This window comes from Notechis scutatus, chromosome 8, assembly GCF_049901735.1.
Source record: "Notechis scutatus isolate UNSWTSFEM ecotype Mainland chromosome 8, rNotScu1.2, whole genome shotgun sequence".
NCBI lineage: Eukaryota > Metazoa > Chordata > Lepidosauria > Squamata > Elapidae > Notechis > Notechis scutatus.
Genome location: NC_142016.1, coordinates 18,922,622 through 18,939,213, shown reverse-complemented (window position 1 = coordinate 18,939,213; position 16,592 = coordinate 18,922,622). Strand labels below are relative to the sequence as shown.

At 41.6% G+C, this 16,592-nt stretch overlaps 1 protein-coding gene across 1 annotated transcript; it reads left to right on the top strand.

Annotated features, from left to right (window-relative positions):
• The first annotated feature begins 38 nt into the window (after positions 1–38).
• PSMC4 (proteasome 26S subunit, ATPase 4) lies at positions 39–13,812 on the top strand. Its single transcript, XM_087970930.1, has 11 exons — positions 39–274; positions 3,058–3,156; positions 4,271–4,457; positions 4,962–5,108; positions 5,526–5,635; positions 7,070–7,163; positions 7,622–7,789; positions 9,386–9,462; positions 10,339–10,507; positions 12,000–12,055; positions 12,959–13,812. Exons 1-11 carry the CDS (start codon positions 239–241, stop codon positions 13,070–13,072), a joined length of 1,257 nt encoding a protein of 418 aa, XP_087827056.1. The 5' UTR covers positions 39–238; the 3' UTR covers positions 13,073–13,812.
• Positions 13,813–16,592: the final 2,780 nt, after the last annotated feature.

The following is a 16,592-nucleotide window of genomic DNA, read 5'->3' as shown; positions in this document are numbered from 1 at the left end:
AGAGGATTGCTTTTTCCACCTGTCAATCATCCTAGAAGGAAATGCTCTGGCGTTCTTCTCCCCTCCAGGCTACCTATTCTGATCGGGGGCGGGAGCAACGACGGGAGAGGTGTCCATCAAAGCCGGGTTTTTCAACGCCCAAAGGACTACAACTCCCGTGAGCCTCTCCCTGCTCCGGCCTGGGAGCGTGACCGGAAGCGGTATAATCCAGCCTGGTTTCCGGTCGAGGGGATTAAAAATGGAGGAGATCGGCATCTTGGTGGAGAAAACTCAGGTACGGGGGGAAAGGGGGAAAAAGGGAAAAAGAGCGAGCCGTGAGGGAGCAGAAGCGAAGTCGCGGGGGGAGACGATTTGGCCCTCTTCCGCTTGCGAGGCTTGGGAAGGAGGCGGCGGAGCGCGCCGGGAGCCCGAAGGACGAAGACGAGGGAGGCGGAGATGCCGAGTCACCGCTTGTGGGTAGGCCTGGCAGCGGGGGTGAGAGCAGGCCGCGGCCGCCGGCAGGTTCCCTCCTTCTCGGGCCGTGTTTTTGAGGCGTGTTTTGATTTATGCAACTGAGAGCGGATTGCACTTAATTTGTATTTTGATTGCCTGCGGTAAAATTCTCTTATGAACGCTTTGAGGGGTGTTCATATCAATATAGATCTTGTTACTATGTCATCATCATCCTACTTTTTTTTTTTGCTACATAGGCAGCCGGAGATTGCCTATGTAGGCACAAACAGACTGAAGAGTAGTTTTTATCGGACTCCTGAACGCAAAATAATCGTACAACAACATAGTACGAGTGACTTGCGGGCCGCCCGACGTGCAATAAATTCACATTGGTGCAATAGGATTGTGTATGTGTTAATAGGATTCACTGGGTTAGGGATTTTCTGTCTTTCATTGTGAATTGTGTTGGGGGGGATGCACAAAAGGAGGCTCAGCCAATCTCATTGTACACATGTTGTTCTCTGACAATAAAGGTTTGAATTTGAAATTGTATATGACTCCAGACAGCGAAGATACCTGATACAGGTAGCCTTCGACTTACAACAGTTCATTTAGTGACACTGCCAGTGGGGGAAAAAAGGGAATTATGACCATTTTTCACACTTATGATTGTTGCAGCGTCCCCCTGGTCACATGATTTACATACGGATGGTTGACAAGCTGGTTTCATATTTATGAAAATCGTAGCATCCTGGGAACATGTTATCCCCTTTTGCAACTTTCTGGCAAGCAAAGTAACAGGGAAGCCAGATTTGCTTAACAATCTTATTCAACAATCAGATTCAACTAACAACTGCAGTGATTCACTTAACAAATTCGTCTAGAAAAGTTGTAAAATGGGGGCAAAACTCAACAGATTTATCAGCGACATTGTGGTCGTAAGTAGAGGACTATATATCTGTATTCCAGCCTTCTGTTTTTTTGCCACAACAACATTGAGTTGGGGTTTACTGAGGGGGGGTGGACTGGATCAAATCCCCCCCACCCCAACTAGCTTTTGTGCCTATGGAAGGATTAGAACTAGAGTCTACTGCAGTGGTATCAAACTCAAGGCCCAGGGGCCAGATCCGGCCCATGAGGTGCTTAGATCTGGCCTGTGGTGCCACCCTGGAAACAGCGAAGGACCGGTCCGTGATTCCTCTATCAGGGAAAACTGAGCTCAGGTGGCTGCGACGGCCTCCTGCAACCGGCCCTCCTGAATTTCTATTTTCACTGGCAGAGTGCTCGGGCCACCACAAGGCACCCCCCCACCTCTGACACAAGTGACATTGAGCTTGGCCATGCCCACCCTGGCCACACCCATCCAGCCCCCAAGGTCAAACACAACCCTGACCCTCAATGAAATCAAGTTTGACATCCCTGATCTACTGGTTTCTAGGCCTATACTAACTACTTTATCTCAGTTTTCACCATTTTCTGGGAAATTATTCTCTTTTTCACTGAAGCTTACGCCAATATTCTATTGAGACTTCAGAAAGCCATCTATTGGATGATAAATAAGGGTTGCACTACTAGTAGGGATAAGAGCAAACTTAATAAAGAGTGCTAAATACTTTATCTGTTGGAGCTTTTATCCAATTAGGCTTCGGGGTTTAAAGGAATTCCAAGGACGGTGCTTCGGGTACATCTAGTTTGTTAGTGTTTGTTTGTTAGCCTGTTTCCCACTCAGTTCTTCCAGCATGTATCCTAATGTTTGACAAAGGTTGGAATTTGTTACATGCCTATTCATACGTGCAAAATTTTGAAATAAGGCTTAATCAGTAAAATGAACATAAGCCTGAGGCTTTGGAGTTTGTGCTTAATGTAAGGAGAGAAATAAAGTGTGCCATGTATTTCTAACATGGAATGTGTCCTTCAAGATAACAGTAAATGTCAGCTGATTAAATGTTAGAAATACATGGCATACTTTATATGTGGCATACTTTGTATATATACAGGTCATGTTTTATAGAAATACACGACATCCTTTATTTCTCTCCTTACATAAGCCACAAACTACATAAGCCTTAGGCCTATATTAATTTTACTGATTTTGCACAAATGAATGGGCATGTAAGCAACTTCAATCATTTGAAATGTTTGCTTTTTTTTTTGCAACAACTGTGATTGCTAAAAATGATAAGTAAGGAAGCCAACAACTCCCTGTGGTTTAATAGATGCTGATATTGGATGTTAAAGAGTTGCTCAAAACAGATGGTTGAAACTTTCTTTCGGCTATCCCTATCCTAAATAAAAAATTTGCACAAACTTAGTAAACCACGTGCTACGTATTGATTTTGACATGTTAACCTTAGCAGCCTTAAGCAATTTAAATGAAGTATACATTCTGTTTAGATGCATACAACTCACCTCAATAAGTCAGATAAAGATCAAATACATTCAATTGTATAAGTTAAACTTGTTTTTTTGCTCCTATTTTGGTTTCCTTTTAGGGGATTTTTTGGCCTCAGATTATTGTGCAAATCCAGGTCTTTATCATTCATACTATATGAAATGTAGAAAATGGAGGATATTCTATATTCTATATCCAAGTTATTTATATCTAATCTGTGTTTTAATTTATAGGATGAGCTTCCTGCTCTCTCTATTTCCAGACCTCAGACTGGCCTCTCCTTCCTAGTTCCTGAAGCTGAGGATGTCGAGGATCTATATAGCCGATATAAAGTGAGCTGATCTTCATACTACTATGGTTTAGCAGTGCTGAAGAGTGTTATTGTTTCTAATTTGCATTTTATATTTGTCAGACTACAACACGGGTGTCAAACTTGTGACGTCACGTGACATATCACGATGTTTTTCCCCTTCGCGGAGCTGGGGTGGGCATGGCCTGTGCGTGACACATCGGGCCCGTGGGTAGCCAGTTTGAAACCCCTGGTCTACAACTATGTCTGTGTTCAAAAGACATTGGAAAAATAAAACAGAAAAGAAGTAAATTATTAATTTTATATCCTACATTTATGTTGTGCAACTCTCAAAGCAGTCTACATCATGCTTTTTCTGTCTATCTTAACAGCATCCCAGTAAAGTGGGTTGGACTGAGAGAGAATGACTAGCCTGACGTCACCCAATTGACTTGTATGCCTAAGAATTAGAACTTGTAGCCTCCTGGTTTCAAGTACAGTATGGTTGATAAAGTGTAGCAAACCAGATACCGTAAATATGTAAAAAAATAGATCTCTGTAGAATTTTATTCAAGGGTCTCACTTTAGTTCCTTCTTTATGTCTGATATCTTCTGTATCGTTTGTATTATGTCTGATAACTTTTGCTCTAGTTGTTGCTGTTAGCCTTCCGGAACAATGAACTACTAAGTTTGTTGCTCTCTTTTCCTCCAAGAAAAGCATTATGGCAGGAAAAACCAGGGAAAATAACTGCAGTTTTCTCCCCCGCCTCCCCCCCCCCCCGTAAAAGTGTACTGCCTCAAAGTGCGCCTTAACTAGCATTTCGTTTGTTTTTCCTGCTCCCTTCTTCCATTTTTTTTGTCTCGCTCTGTTTTTTTTTTGGATTACAAACATAAAACTCTACTCTTAAGTTGTGAATGTCCCTGAATTTTAAAAACAAATATAACCACTGTTTCAAAAATAATGAATACAATTAAGTTATTTCAAAATGTACATTTCCCATACTTTTCTGGTATTCAAGTAGGGGGAATGTACTACCTGGTACACATATTCAGCAGGAAGTCATGATGTGGTTGCTTATCTCTTGTCCTTGCTTCGTTTTATAAGCGGGAATTATTCAGGCGCAACAAAAGCTGCACTTTTCTTTGTCTTTTTGTAGAAACTCCAGCAAGAGCTGGAATTCCTGGAGGTCCAGGAAGAATATATCAAGGATGAGCAGAAAAATCTTAAAAAAGAATTTCTGCATGCTCAGGAGGAGGTGAAACGTATCCAGAGCATCCCACTGGTCATTGGCCAGTTCCTGGAGGCAGTGGATCAAAACACAGCCATTGTTGGTTCTACCACAGGTGTAGTGCTTGTCCTTTTTGCTGGCTCTTGATTTGTGGAAAGTTGAGGAAAGGAACTTCATGGCAGACCTTCTCTTTTCTTGAATTGCCTCCCTGGTAGCTCACAGGCCCATGTTGATTTCTGTTAGATGGTCTAAAGCAGGGAGTCAAACTCGATCCCATCATGAGCTGTATCAGGATTTTATTTGCCCTTGGGGGCCTGGGGTGGGAGTGGCTCAGGTGGGCTTGAGATGGGGTGGCATGGGCCTGTCCCTCCTGATCTGGCCTGTGGGCTGTGGATTTGACACCCCTGGTCTAAGGGCTGCCATATCAATACCCCCAAATACCTCAAAGCAGCGTTCTAAGGCATGGAAGTTGCAGCTAGACATGATGGTCCCTGCTGTTCAGAAAGAAGGGATGGACACAGCCCTGTATCAGCGATAGTCCTAAGTGATCTTCCATACTCCCCATTCCTTGGAAGTAGAATTAGGGCCTGGTCTAATCTTGTGAATGTTTCCAATGCAGGCTCTAACTACTATGTCCGAATCTTGAGCACCATTGACCGTGAACTGCTGAAGCCCAATGCTTCTGTGGCCCTACACAAGCACAGTAATGCGCTGGTGGATGTGTTGCCTCCTGAGGCTGATAGCAGTATTATGATGCTGACTTCAGGTGACGTTCATCTATCTATCTTAACCAGAGATGCAAACTCCGCTGTGTGCCTGCGTGGAGCGTATGTTTTTGTTTGCCAGATAGTCATTTCATCTGCAAAAATTCCAGATAAATATGAGACTGAATGGGCTAATTAACTCTTTTCTGCATCTGCTCATCATGTAGTTGCTGAGCACATGAAGTGCAGTCACGTGACCATGGGGTGGTGGCAGCTATTGGACCTTTGGAATTGTATTTATAAGTATTCCTGGGGAGGTCTGTCGTAACTTTGAAAAGTCGCTAAGCGAACGGTTGTAAGTCAAGGACTACAAGTCATTTCTTGAATTGAGAGCAAGTAAAACACAGACTCAAGGGTTGCTTGCAAAGATGGGTAGCTATTGGGATGAAATCTTATCAGTGTCCATTTGTTCCAAATAGATCAAAAACCAGATGTGATGTATGCTGACATTGGTGGGATGGATATTCAGAAGCAGGAAGTCCGAGAGGCCGTGGAGCTGCCCCTCACTCACTTTGAACTTTACAAACAGGTATTCTAAATTTCAGAGCTGAAAGTCTGCAAACAGAAGTGAACACAAACTGTCCTTTTATTATCGTTATATCTCATTTCTGTTTTTCAAAACTTCTTCAAAACCCATATAAGGAGCCTCTGTGGCGCAGTGGTTAGAGTGCAGTACTGCAAGCTACTTCTGCAGCCAGCTGCCTACAATTTGGCAGTTCAAATCCCACCAGGCTCAAGGTTGACTCAGCCTTCCATCCTTCCAAGGTGGGTAAAATGAGGACCCAGATTGTTGGGGGCGATATGCTGACTTTGTAAACCGCTTAGAGAGGGCTGCAAAGCACTATAAAGTGGTATATAAGTCTAAGTGCTATTGCTATAAGGCATTTGATCTCCCACTCAGCTCAAGCATAATAACTTCTCCTAAGCTGTTTTGTTCAGGTTATGAAAAGATGGACAAGCACATTTTATGCATTACCTATCTCTTCTAACATAATTTGGGGTAGATTGTAGGGGTGATACCAAAATATCATTTAATCATATTTGATATCTTAAATTATTTTATTCTAATTTCATTTTAGACTGTTTTATTCCAATTTCATTTTAAATCTTATTTTATTCCAATTCCATTTTAAATTGCTTTTACCAAATTTTTGTAATAACTTGTTTCTGGAACGTTGCATTTTGATATGGCCCAACGGCAGGCAAATAAATAAGTAAATAAACAAACAAGAACATAACATTTTGAGGTGTGAAGTGCTGCTTAAGCTGAGGTATTAGCAGTTATGTGACAGGAAGAAATATAGGTCAAAAGAAGCATGCAGTCTTGATGATAATAGTAGTTACCCAGTAGCTAGCTGAGTTTTGCCCATTGTCCTAGGCTGTGAAGTTCTCTTGTTTTTGCACAGTGTTGTGTACCTAGCTATTATAAGTTAATGGCTTAGGATACAAGCAGAGCCATTATTTAGAGCTAGTTGCAATAAAACCAGAAAGCTCATTGGATCCACCAACAATGAAAACAATGCTTAAATATGCTAGGCACGTAATGCTAAGTTACGCTTCGTTTAATGCAGGGGTGTCCAACCTTGGCAACTTTAAGACTTGTGGACTTCAACTCCCAGAATTCCTCAGCCAGCAAAGCTGGCTGAGGAATTCTGGGAGTTGAAGTCCACAAGTCTTAAAGTTGCCAAGGTTGGACACCCCTGGTTTAATGTATAACTACCAATGTAGTTTTGGCTATTTGTCACCAGTCAAAGCAGCACAGTAGGATTAATAATTGACTGGATTCAGAGGCTTAATCTTGGCACCGACAGAGAGAGCTATATAATATTGAAGTATTGATGTCCATACTGCAGCCATTTGAGACTGAGGGCATCTTCATTAAATCTGGGAAACAGTAAACCACGATGGCCTCACAAATTAATTCTTTCATTGCTTGTTGCTTCCTTCTGTGCCTCTTTTATAGATTGGCATAGATCCTCCACGGGGCGTGTTAATGTATGGGCCCCCTGGCTGTGGAAAGACTATGCTGGCCAAAGCTGTGGCCCATCACACCACAGGTAAGTATGGTTTTGGTTAGATTACCATGTGCCGTGGATAGATTCCTCCCCTGTTGGGTATTTTCCCCCTCCCCTATCTGAGCTATTTTAATGTTTTATTGCCAACCTTTTTGACACTTTCTGAAGCTGAAAATGGGCAAGGTTTAAATGTTGTACTTTTAAGAAGCCAACATGGATGCGAAAACAGTTGCTAACCAAGGGCAAGTGGACGTTGGAGTTGGAGGCGTCTTAGAATGTGTATTACCATCTTCCTCTTTAGAGAAGAATAGGCTACCTCTCTGAACCTTTTTAGTTCAGCTGGTGGAAATTAACATTTGGTTACTCTGGAAACCATCTACAGTGCAAGCTTGACCTCAAATGTATATCGCTTCATAAATATACACTGACTCCTGCACAATCCTATGCATAATTCAGCCTGCTGTGACACTAACCCAGAGTCATGATATCTTCCCGCCCAGCTGCTTTCATTCGGGTAGTGGGGTCTGAATTTGTGCAGAAGTACCTGGGTGAGGGGCCACGCATGGTCCGGGATGTTTTCCGACTGGCCAAAGAGAACGCACCGGCCATCATCTTCATCGATGAAATTGATGCCATTGCCACCAAGCGTTTTGATGCCCAGACTGGAGGTGAGTTGGCAAGCGGAAACAGCTGAATTTTGAAAGGCAGCTCTGGATTATTTGGGTAGAAGCTGGAGGGTGTTTGAAGAATGGGAATGCCGTGCTGCCTGGATACTTTCTGGCAGTTACAGAGATGTCCACACGGCAGGGTTCTGGGCAGGTGGAAATAGTGTGCCATGGAAATTAACCTACCTTTTTGCTTACTGTGCCCTAGCAATGCCCCCACTGATTCAGCAGCTGAATTATGCTTCTGCTGTCATTAACTAGAACTTGTGATTATTTTATCTATCTGTATTATGTAAGCCACTCTGAAAAGGCTTATTATCTTAAAAAGCAATGCTGAAGCTAAGCCAAAATAAAAGAAGGGAAAACATTGCCGTGTTTACACAATACACTTAATCATGTTAGCTAAAGACTGTATGGCTGAATTTATATATCTGGCTGAGTTTGATCTGGCCTCATGCTCCTGTTTAACATTACTTGCTTTTGTTGTATGTGTGTGTGTGTGAGTGTTGTGAAAACCTAGCTTTTTGATGCTGATGATTCGATGTGTTGTGAATCCTGAAACTTGAGTTATTTGGTAACGAAATCTGAACAAACTTTAGTTTCCTTTCCTCCTGATTCATGCTATTGTATTTATGTGTGCCTCAGTTCTTTTCCCTCTCTTCCTGATTTGCATTAGGGACTAAATAGGTTTGACATTATTTCTTTAGCGGTATAAATCTCTAGTACCTCTCCAGTTCTTGGCTGCTGAGAATCGCGTGGTCCAGGTTACAATATATGTGCATTACTTTTTCCCTCCCTTGTCACAGTGTGTTGGAACTCTGAGTTTGCAAAAGTTCTTTTATCTGTTGACCTCAGTATCTTCTGTGTTGGGTTGGCCTATGAAAGCCAGAAGAGAATCTCTCTCTAGGTGGGTTTGTGTTTCTGTGTTTGTGAATTGCAGCTTCTAATAGCTACAGCAAGAGTGGCTAGTGGTGAAAGATGTGGGTTTTATATTTAAATAATATCTGCAAGGCCATTTTCCCCGGGTTAGGCCTGGATTTGTTAAATTCCCTCATTTCTCAACATTTGGTAAATTAAGCCCTCTTGTATTACCTTTGTGCAGATTTGTTCAATGATGTGAGAGTTTAATTAGGTTTTGGGAGGTATAGGATAACAAGTGAAGATTTAAGAAATGGGAGGTTAGAAATACTGGCAGCTCTTAATTATAGGAAATAGTAAACTCCTTAACCAAACTCAGCCATTCTGTAGAATTGGTTCGGAAGAGAAGAATTGCAACATTAAAACATATCTAAATTAGGGTAAACCCTAAGAGGATAGGTTGCAAAACTTCTTGCTTCGTTTATCTATTTTTGAAACTTTCACGAGATTCTGGTTCCTCTTCAGTATTTTGTCCATATTTATAACAAGTTGAAACTTGGGAGCATGAATAAAAATTAAAGAGTTCTTTTGATTTTGAGTTGCTTCCCAGAGGGTTGCACAGGCTGGTGTGATGTCCTTGGAAAGTCTGAGGAATGAATGTGTAAGGTGTGGAATATGGAGGAAAGCACGGACTGCTTCTCTTACCCACCGCCTTCTGATAGTTTGTTGGTCTCTCCACAGCGGACAGGGAGGTTCAGCGGATTCTCTTGGAGCTTCTCAACCAGATGGATGGCTTTGACCAGAATGTTAATGTCAAGGTGTGTTGGGGCTGAAAGGTGACTTGAACGATCTAGAGCAGGGGTGTCCAACCTTGGCAACTTTAAGACTTTGTGGACTTCAACTCCCAGAATTCCTCAGCCAGCAAAGCTGGCTGAGGAATTCTGGGAGTTGAAGTCCACAAGTCTTAAAGTTGCCAAGGTTGGACACCCCTGCTCTAGAGAGACAATGATCTCCTTCCACTTTTCTTCAATTTGCACTGCACAAATACAGTGCTTAATATGATGTGCATGTGTATGAAAGGGAGGAGGAGAAAACTCCTCCCAAATCCCAGGAAAGTATCCAAAATTAATATATTGCAATTAATAAAATTTTAGCCCATAGTTCATAATGGCTGATAATCTACTGAGGCACTTGCCATGTCAAAAAATAAATAAATTATGCAGCTTCCTTGCCCATCTGTCAGGTGTTTTTTTTTTTGGCACATACCTAAAATAATAAGTTTTTTCCAAGCATCGTTCATCTTGGAAGTCTGGGCTGGGATTACAAGAAATTCCATTAATGGAACTCTTGCCCATTTAGAATCAGTTCATCACCTTACAGATGGATTTTTTTTCTTTTTAGTAGCATTCCTACAATCCAACGAAGAGGCAAGAAGTTACAGGCAGTTGATGGTTTTCTGAATCCTTGTCAGTCAGGGAACCTACCATAACAATTCCAAGCTTTTTGGCGTTGCTAAAGTGAGGAAAATTTCAGACTGGGGAAAGATTCTCACAGTTTACTTATTAAACTTCAGTTCACTATCTGCCTTAGTCATCTGTGTTTAAGAGTACACAAGCCATGAATATAGCTTTGGGCTGAATTGGCACCTCAAAATTCAGGATTGGTGTGGTTTCTTCTTGTTCTTTTGAGCACAGGTGATAATGGCCACAAACCGAGCAGACACCCTTGATCCTGCTTTGCTCCGACCAGGCCGTCTAGATCGTAAAATCGAGTTTCCTCTGCCAGATAGACGCCAAAAGCGTTTAATCTTCTCTACTATCACCAGCAAGATGAATCTATCTGAGGAGGTGGATCTGGAAGATTGTATCCTTGACAAGAACTTGGTCAAAAGAAGAGACCCATTTTTGTGTGTGCCTTATTGGAGGGACATTGCTACATTCATCTATAGCAGGGGTCTCCAAACTTAACTACTTTTAAGACTTATGGACTTCAACTCCCAGAATTCCTCAGCTCTGTCTGGGGAATTCTGGGAGTTGAAGCCCCCAAGTCTTAAAGTTGTTAAATTTGGAGTCCCCTGATCTATAGAGCAGAATGGTTGGAATCTGTCTGGGTGGGTTTTTTTTGGGGGGGGGGGGAATTCTTTCCAACCCAATATTCTTGTAAAGAAATTATGTAAAGTTGCTCAGGACTCCCCCTTTGAGATAGATTACAGCTTCCACTTCAGGCAGCAGGTTGCAAGGGACCAAGGATTGGGGTCTAGCACATCTTATTGGGGCAAAGTATTCAACTTCCAGCATCTCATAATTGTATGGTTTCATTTGTATGATTTCATTTTATCCTCCCTTTTTTCTGTTAATTCAAAGTTGTGTATATAGACACCCCTCTCTATTTTTCCTTTCTAAGTGTATGAAGTAGGCTTTTCTGAGAATGGATACCAGACTCAGAGTCACCCTGCGACCTATAAGTTCAAGTGAGGACTTGCACCTGAGCCTCCCTGATCCAGGATTGGAATGCTGGTTAAGGTGTTGGAGAAGAGAGACCCAAATTCTAGTCTACCCTTATCCATAGAAATTTGCAATGTTACTTTGGGCCAGTCATTCATTCATTCTTAGTCCAATGTAGGTCCATGGGTCATTACTGGGAGAAAAATAAAAGGAACAGTGCTGTGTGGAGTACCTTGAGCTTCTGAATCAAGGGCAGGATAAACATTTAGTAAACCAAAAAAACTTCAGTGTTTCAATCATTGCTTAAGATGCATAAATTTCAGCTGCTTTCCTGGGGCCATTCTTCCTGCTCACTCCACTAATTGTTGCGTTGCAGGAGTTGCTGCTGCTGCTTGTCCAAAGGATCCCTCCTCCAGGAACAAATTAGAGGCGGCTACCTTGGGAGGGAGTATTCATGCTATAATAGTTTCTCCTGAGTGGTTAGAGCTGTTTTCTGTTTGGCTTTGAAAACAAAGCAAGTGGGTTGGGCATTTGTTGCGTTCTTGCCTAATCTGCCAGGGCTCTTTGTTATGAAATGGGATATCAACCAGTTCCATTTTGTGTTACTGCCGGATTCCTCCCAATTCTCATCAGGCCCATCAGGCACTAATCCTTCAGAAGGAAAGGAGGCCCCAATCCTCGTGAAGCTTGATTGGGAGAATCTGTACCCTTTCCAATGAAGTGATTACTTCACTTTTATTTCAATAATTGGTCCCCATCTGTTGATTTTCCTGTAACATTTTCACTGGGTCAAATAGAAAGGTGACCACTTAGAAGAGAATAATCCCAATTGCAGAAGGTCAGCTAGCTAAAATTGTGGGATGGTCAGGTTGGGCCTTTTCTCTCCTATCTCTTTCCTTCACTCCTCCTAGATGTGGCACGACCTGATAAGATCTCGGGAGCTGACATCAACTCCATTTGCCAGGAGGTTTGTATGCTCTTGTTAGGTGCTCCAAAGAAGCAGATGGCCATCAGTGTTCAGCTCCACTTCCTCTTTATTCTTGTCTAGCAATCTTAACGATTGGGGAAATGAGAAACATCTTCAGAGGAGGAGAAAAAAAAAATGGGCATGAAATGTTAGGCTGTGAATCATGCTCCTCTTGGGTCAACTTCTGTGAGAGAACGTGTGTAGGCTGGTAGCCAGGAACTTAAGCTATGAGCTGCGAGTCACGAGTTTGGATCTTGCCTCTATAACAAACTCTGTAGGAGGACTAAGGTTCCTTGCCAGCGTTACATCTGATATCTTACCCATCTCACTGGGTTTATTCTTCTAGTGGTAGCTTTTAGCAGACATCCCCCTCCCCAATCGGTGGCATTTCCACTTATGGGATAAAAGAGAAGAAGAAACAAAGCATTATATATGGAAGTAAAGGGAAAAATTGCTGAATGAGATCCAGCAAACAGCAATATTAGTTTTGGTTTCTAACCAGTTGGGAATTGGGAATTAAAGTAGGGACCCTCTGAATAAATGGATTTGTATGGTATCTGTATGTGTCTATATTTGCAGTGGCTGTAGTGGGCTGGGAAGTGCAAACATACTTCAGTTTTCAGTGCAGGAATCCAAATGTTAACATAATCAACAGTTCGTTGACATCCATTGAAGGGAGGCTACTGCTTCCTTGGGCAATTACATTGGACTGCAGTTACCAGAACATCTTGCCCAGATGGTGTGAATTATAAATCAAGAACAAGAACATGCCTTTGACCATTGCTTACACGATGTCTTTCCACCTCTCTTCTTTTGTTGTGAGCGCTCCCTTTTTTTCATAGTTGGTGTCTGAAACATTTTCCCTTCTTCCCAGCTCCTTATCTTCTCATTCTTCCCTTTTAGGCTGGGATGCTGGCCGTACGGGAGAACCGTTACATTGTCCTCGCCAAGGACTTTGAAAAAGCCTACAAAACAGTCATCAAGAAAGACGAACAGGAACATGAGTTCTACAAATAAAGATGGGAAGAGCAGGAGCAAGGCTTGGTTTGGTTGTCTCAGTCCTTGGGGTGGAAGGAGAGGGGCTGTGTTTTTTTTGTGTTTCTGATAGGCAACATTTATCCTGTGATACTTTTTTTAAAAGAAAAGCTATCCAGAAATGCCACTGTTCCCTTCATCGATGGAAATAAGAGACGAGTGTGTGTTTTTTCTCATCCCCTCCGTTCCCATTATGTTCTTGATCTGCCTATATTGTTTTTATTCTCAGGCTCTATAGGGAATAAGATTTGAATTGGATTAACATTTGCTCCTTTGGGGGAAGGGGAGCGTGGGTGGGAATAGACCTGCCAGTTATTATTCCACCACAGTTCCATCATATCTGAAATTCGGTCACAAGGTTGGGGCTTGTGGTCAATAGTCGAAAGCAATGGTTGGCTTGTAAAGTGCGTGGGTTCATATTGCATGCTTGGTTCACATGTTAAAACAGTAAATCAAAATCAGTCAAACCTTTTTCTAGCATTGTGTAATCCCACCTGAAGTTTTCACAGCTTTCCTAAGTTGGACTCTACGTTACACTAAGCTAAGTTTTATTAAACATGATTTGAAGAAATCTCAGCTTAGACTCGTATCCCCACCAAGCCACATTATGAGTTAAAAATACATTGTATGACCCTGATTATCAAAGCGTCGTTTGATTTGTTAGCAAATACAGTACATAAAATTTATTCTTATGTTCCAGAAAATAAAAGTCTTTTGTGATACATTTTCGCAAGTGTTGGTGTTGCTGTGGAAGAACCAGGTGTCCTGGAAAGCTCTTAAGCTGATTTTGTGTCGGGCGTGAAAGACCAGGACCACATGTGAAGTTCTGTTGCCATTCTTTTGCTTATGCCAGGAATCTACTCAAATAACAGCACTGTTGTGATGCTAGAGAAGGGTTGACAGAATTCAAGGGGAGGTGGGGTTGGACTTAGTCCATTTGAGGCTATGTAGAGATTCTAGGCTGAGCCCATTTTTGACTCCTCCCCCAAGATTATGCCATTCCTTCTACATCTTGAGAATGGCTGTACCAGAATCGTTCACATTCTTTGCAACAATGTCTAACCCACTAAAGAACATATATTATGTTAATTAAGTGTTAAAAGCAACGAGAACCTTTATTAGAAGCAATAGAATTATCCTAGAGAACATGGGTGTCAAACTCGCTGCGTTACATTGCTGTTACGTGCCATTTCCCAACTTTTTTCCCATTCGTGGAGCTGGGGTGGACGTGGTCTGCGCATGATGCAACTATCCCGTGGGCAGCCAGTTTGACACCCCTGCTATAGAAGTATCCTCGTATTTCCAGGAGGTCATCTTGCACAAAAGCTGGCCTATGTAATAACAGCAAGCATAAGCTGTTGTATTCCCAAATTATGCTATGCTGAAACCGATCATATTTTAATCCTATAGAGGTTCACATAACCATGCTAAGAGAATGAATGAGTTTGTGCATGCAAACCACAAGCTGTTAACTTCATTGTAGCTTTAACAAAAGTTTGTCTGCCTTTGTCCATACTACAGGCTAAATGGTGTGGTTTGTTTGCTTTCGACTTGGCATGCTTTGCAAGTCTAACCCACTCTGATGTAGCCAGCAAACCAGGATTTAGACTGTCTTATTGATACATGTGACCCAGACTTTGTGTGCATATTTTTTTAAAATTCCTGGGTGTAGTTGAGCTGATTTCTCTTAGAACTGTGCTATTTTTCTAATTCTTTTTTGCTATCTTGCCTTACAGAGGAAGCCACGCAGGTGCCTATACATTTTCTTTTGGTTAGACACAAATAGCAACAAGGGGTAATTTTAATAGAAGTAGCAGGAGGAGAGTAAAAGAAACAAGTATTTCTCCTTCAGCGATTGGCTTAGTCTCTCACACACACACATACCATGTGTTGTTGGCTCTTGCCAGAAGAATACCAGACTCATGGCTGTATAGTCTGACAAATCTCGACCCTTGTTTGCTTTCAGTTTTATTGTCTTGCAAAGCAAACAAAGACTCCTACTTCACATTCTTCGGGGCCTGGAAGCACGCGCCAAGCCAAACGGAAGCAGAACATGCTGCCTTTTGCTTTACTGGTTCAACTCTCTCCCCCCCCCTCCAAAATTTGAATGATTTGGCTGTAGTTAAAAATTGCAGTATGTGGGCAGGAAGTGTCAATAGGTCAAAAGTAGTTTCTCTGTTTAAACTGGAAGTTCTCTGCTGCCTGGCTGTCAGTTGGCATAGTAGCTTTGGGACAGACATCTGCCATTAAAACAGTTTTGGATGACACGAGAATCAGAATGTTTACAGAACCTCAGTAAACTTCAGTTGGCATAAAACAATGGCTGCATTTAAAGCTGGGAGTTAGTTATCTTCTCTTAGTCTTCCTCCCCATCAACAGACCTCACTGTTTTATTTTTAAAAAGACATAATTGAAACATAAAAGTCCTTAATTTTCTGGCCATCCTTTTTGTACGCATGGCAGGTTCCATGATTTTTTTGTCTTTAATTCTTTGCATAGAAAAATAATGAAACATTACCTTCAACAATGCAATCACTATGATAATTGATACAGAGCGGCCATAGCGCACCATTCATGTGACAGCTAATGATTATGAAATCGAACAGTAATTACAGGTATTGGAGAGATCATATGTTCTGGGTGGAGTAAGAATTGGGTCAAATGTTTTTCTCTGAAAGCAGATTGGGATGTCTTTGAGTCTGCTGTTGCCCTCAACTAGGGGTAGGCGAAATTGTCAACTGTGCTTTCTCATGTTTTTTAATCCCTGTTCCAGCCAATTTGCTAAATCAGACACTTTGCTAAATTCTTATCCAGGTACAAACACCAAAATTGCATTTGCATTGTGGAGATTCAAGAGGAACCACAATATCCAAGAACACATTTTGGTAGCTGCTTGCATTAACTCTTTAAAAATGGATGAGCTTGTCATACATAAATCAAGGTCTTCATTCAATTCTACAAAGTAATCCTAGATAAAATCCTTCATATCCAGATTTTTTTTTACAAGCTGCATTTGCCTGGGTGGATGAATCTTTTTTAAATGCCTTAGATTTTTTTTTTTTTTTTTGGGGGGATGTAGATTGAGAAAATTGCTAATTTTGGTAACTTATTAAAAATCAACCCCCTCCCCCAAAAGGATGAAAATCCCATCCTATCCTTTCAGATTTCCATTTCACTTTTTGTCAGTTCAACGACTAGTTAAGTATAATCGGATTGACCATCTTCCAAACTGGGTTTGAAAGTTGGGTTTCAATATTTGAAATGAGCTAATTTTGCATTTCTGATTCTGAATCACCTACTTAAAATTCTCAAATGCGATCCTTTCCGAGATGATGGGTTACTTTTTTGAAACTGGAACATCATTATCTTTGACGGGCTGATTTCATACAACTCATTGAATCAGGAAAACGTTTATTTGTGTAACTTTTATGGCCTAGTCATTGACCACAATAAAGATGTTCGTTTTGGGCAATTTAGTGCTTGCTTGAGCTCTACCCATTGG

Coding starts and splice junctions, on each gene's coding strand:
- PSMC4 (XM_087970930.1), top strand. CDS start 239: ATGGAGGAGATCGGCATCTTGGTGGAGAAAACTCAG. Junction 275..3,057: donor TCTTGGTGGAGAAAACTCAG/GTACGGGGGGAA, acceptor TTTAATTTATAG/GATGAGCTTCCTGCTCTCTC. Junction 9,463..10,338: donor ACCAGAATGTTAATGTCAAG/GTGTGTTGGGGC, acceptor TTTTGAGCACAG/GTGATAATGGCCACAAACCG.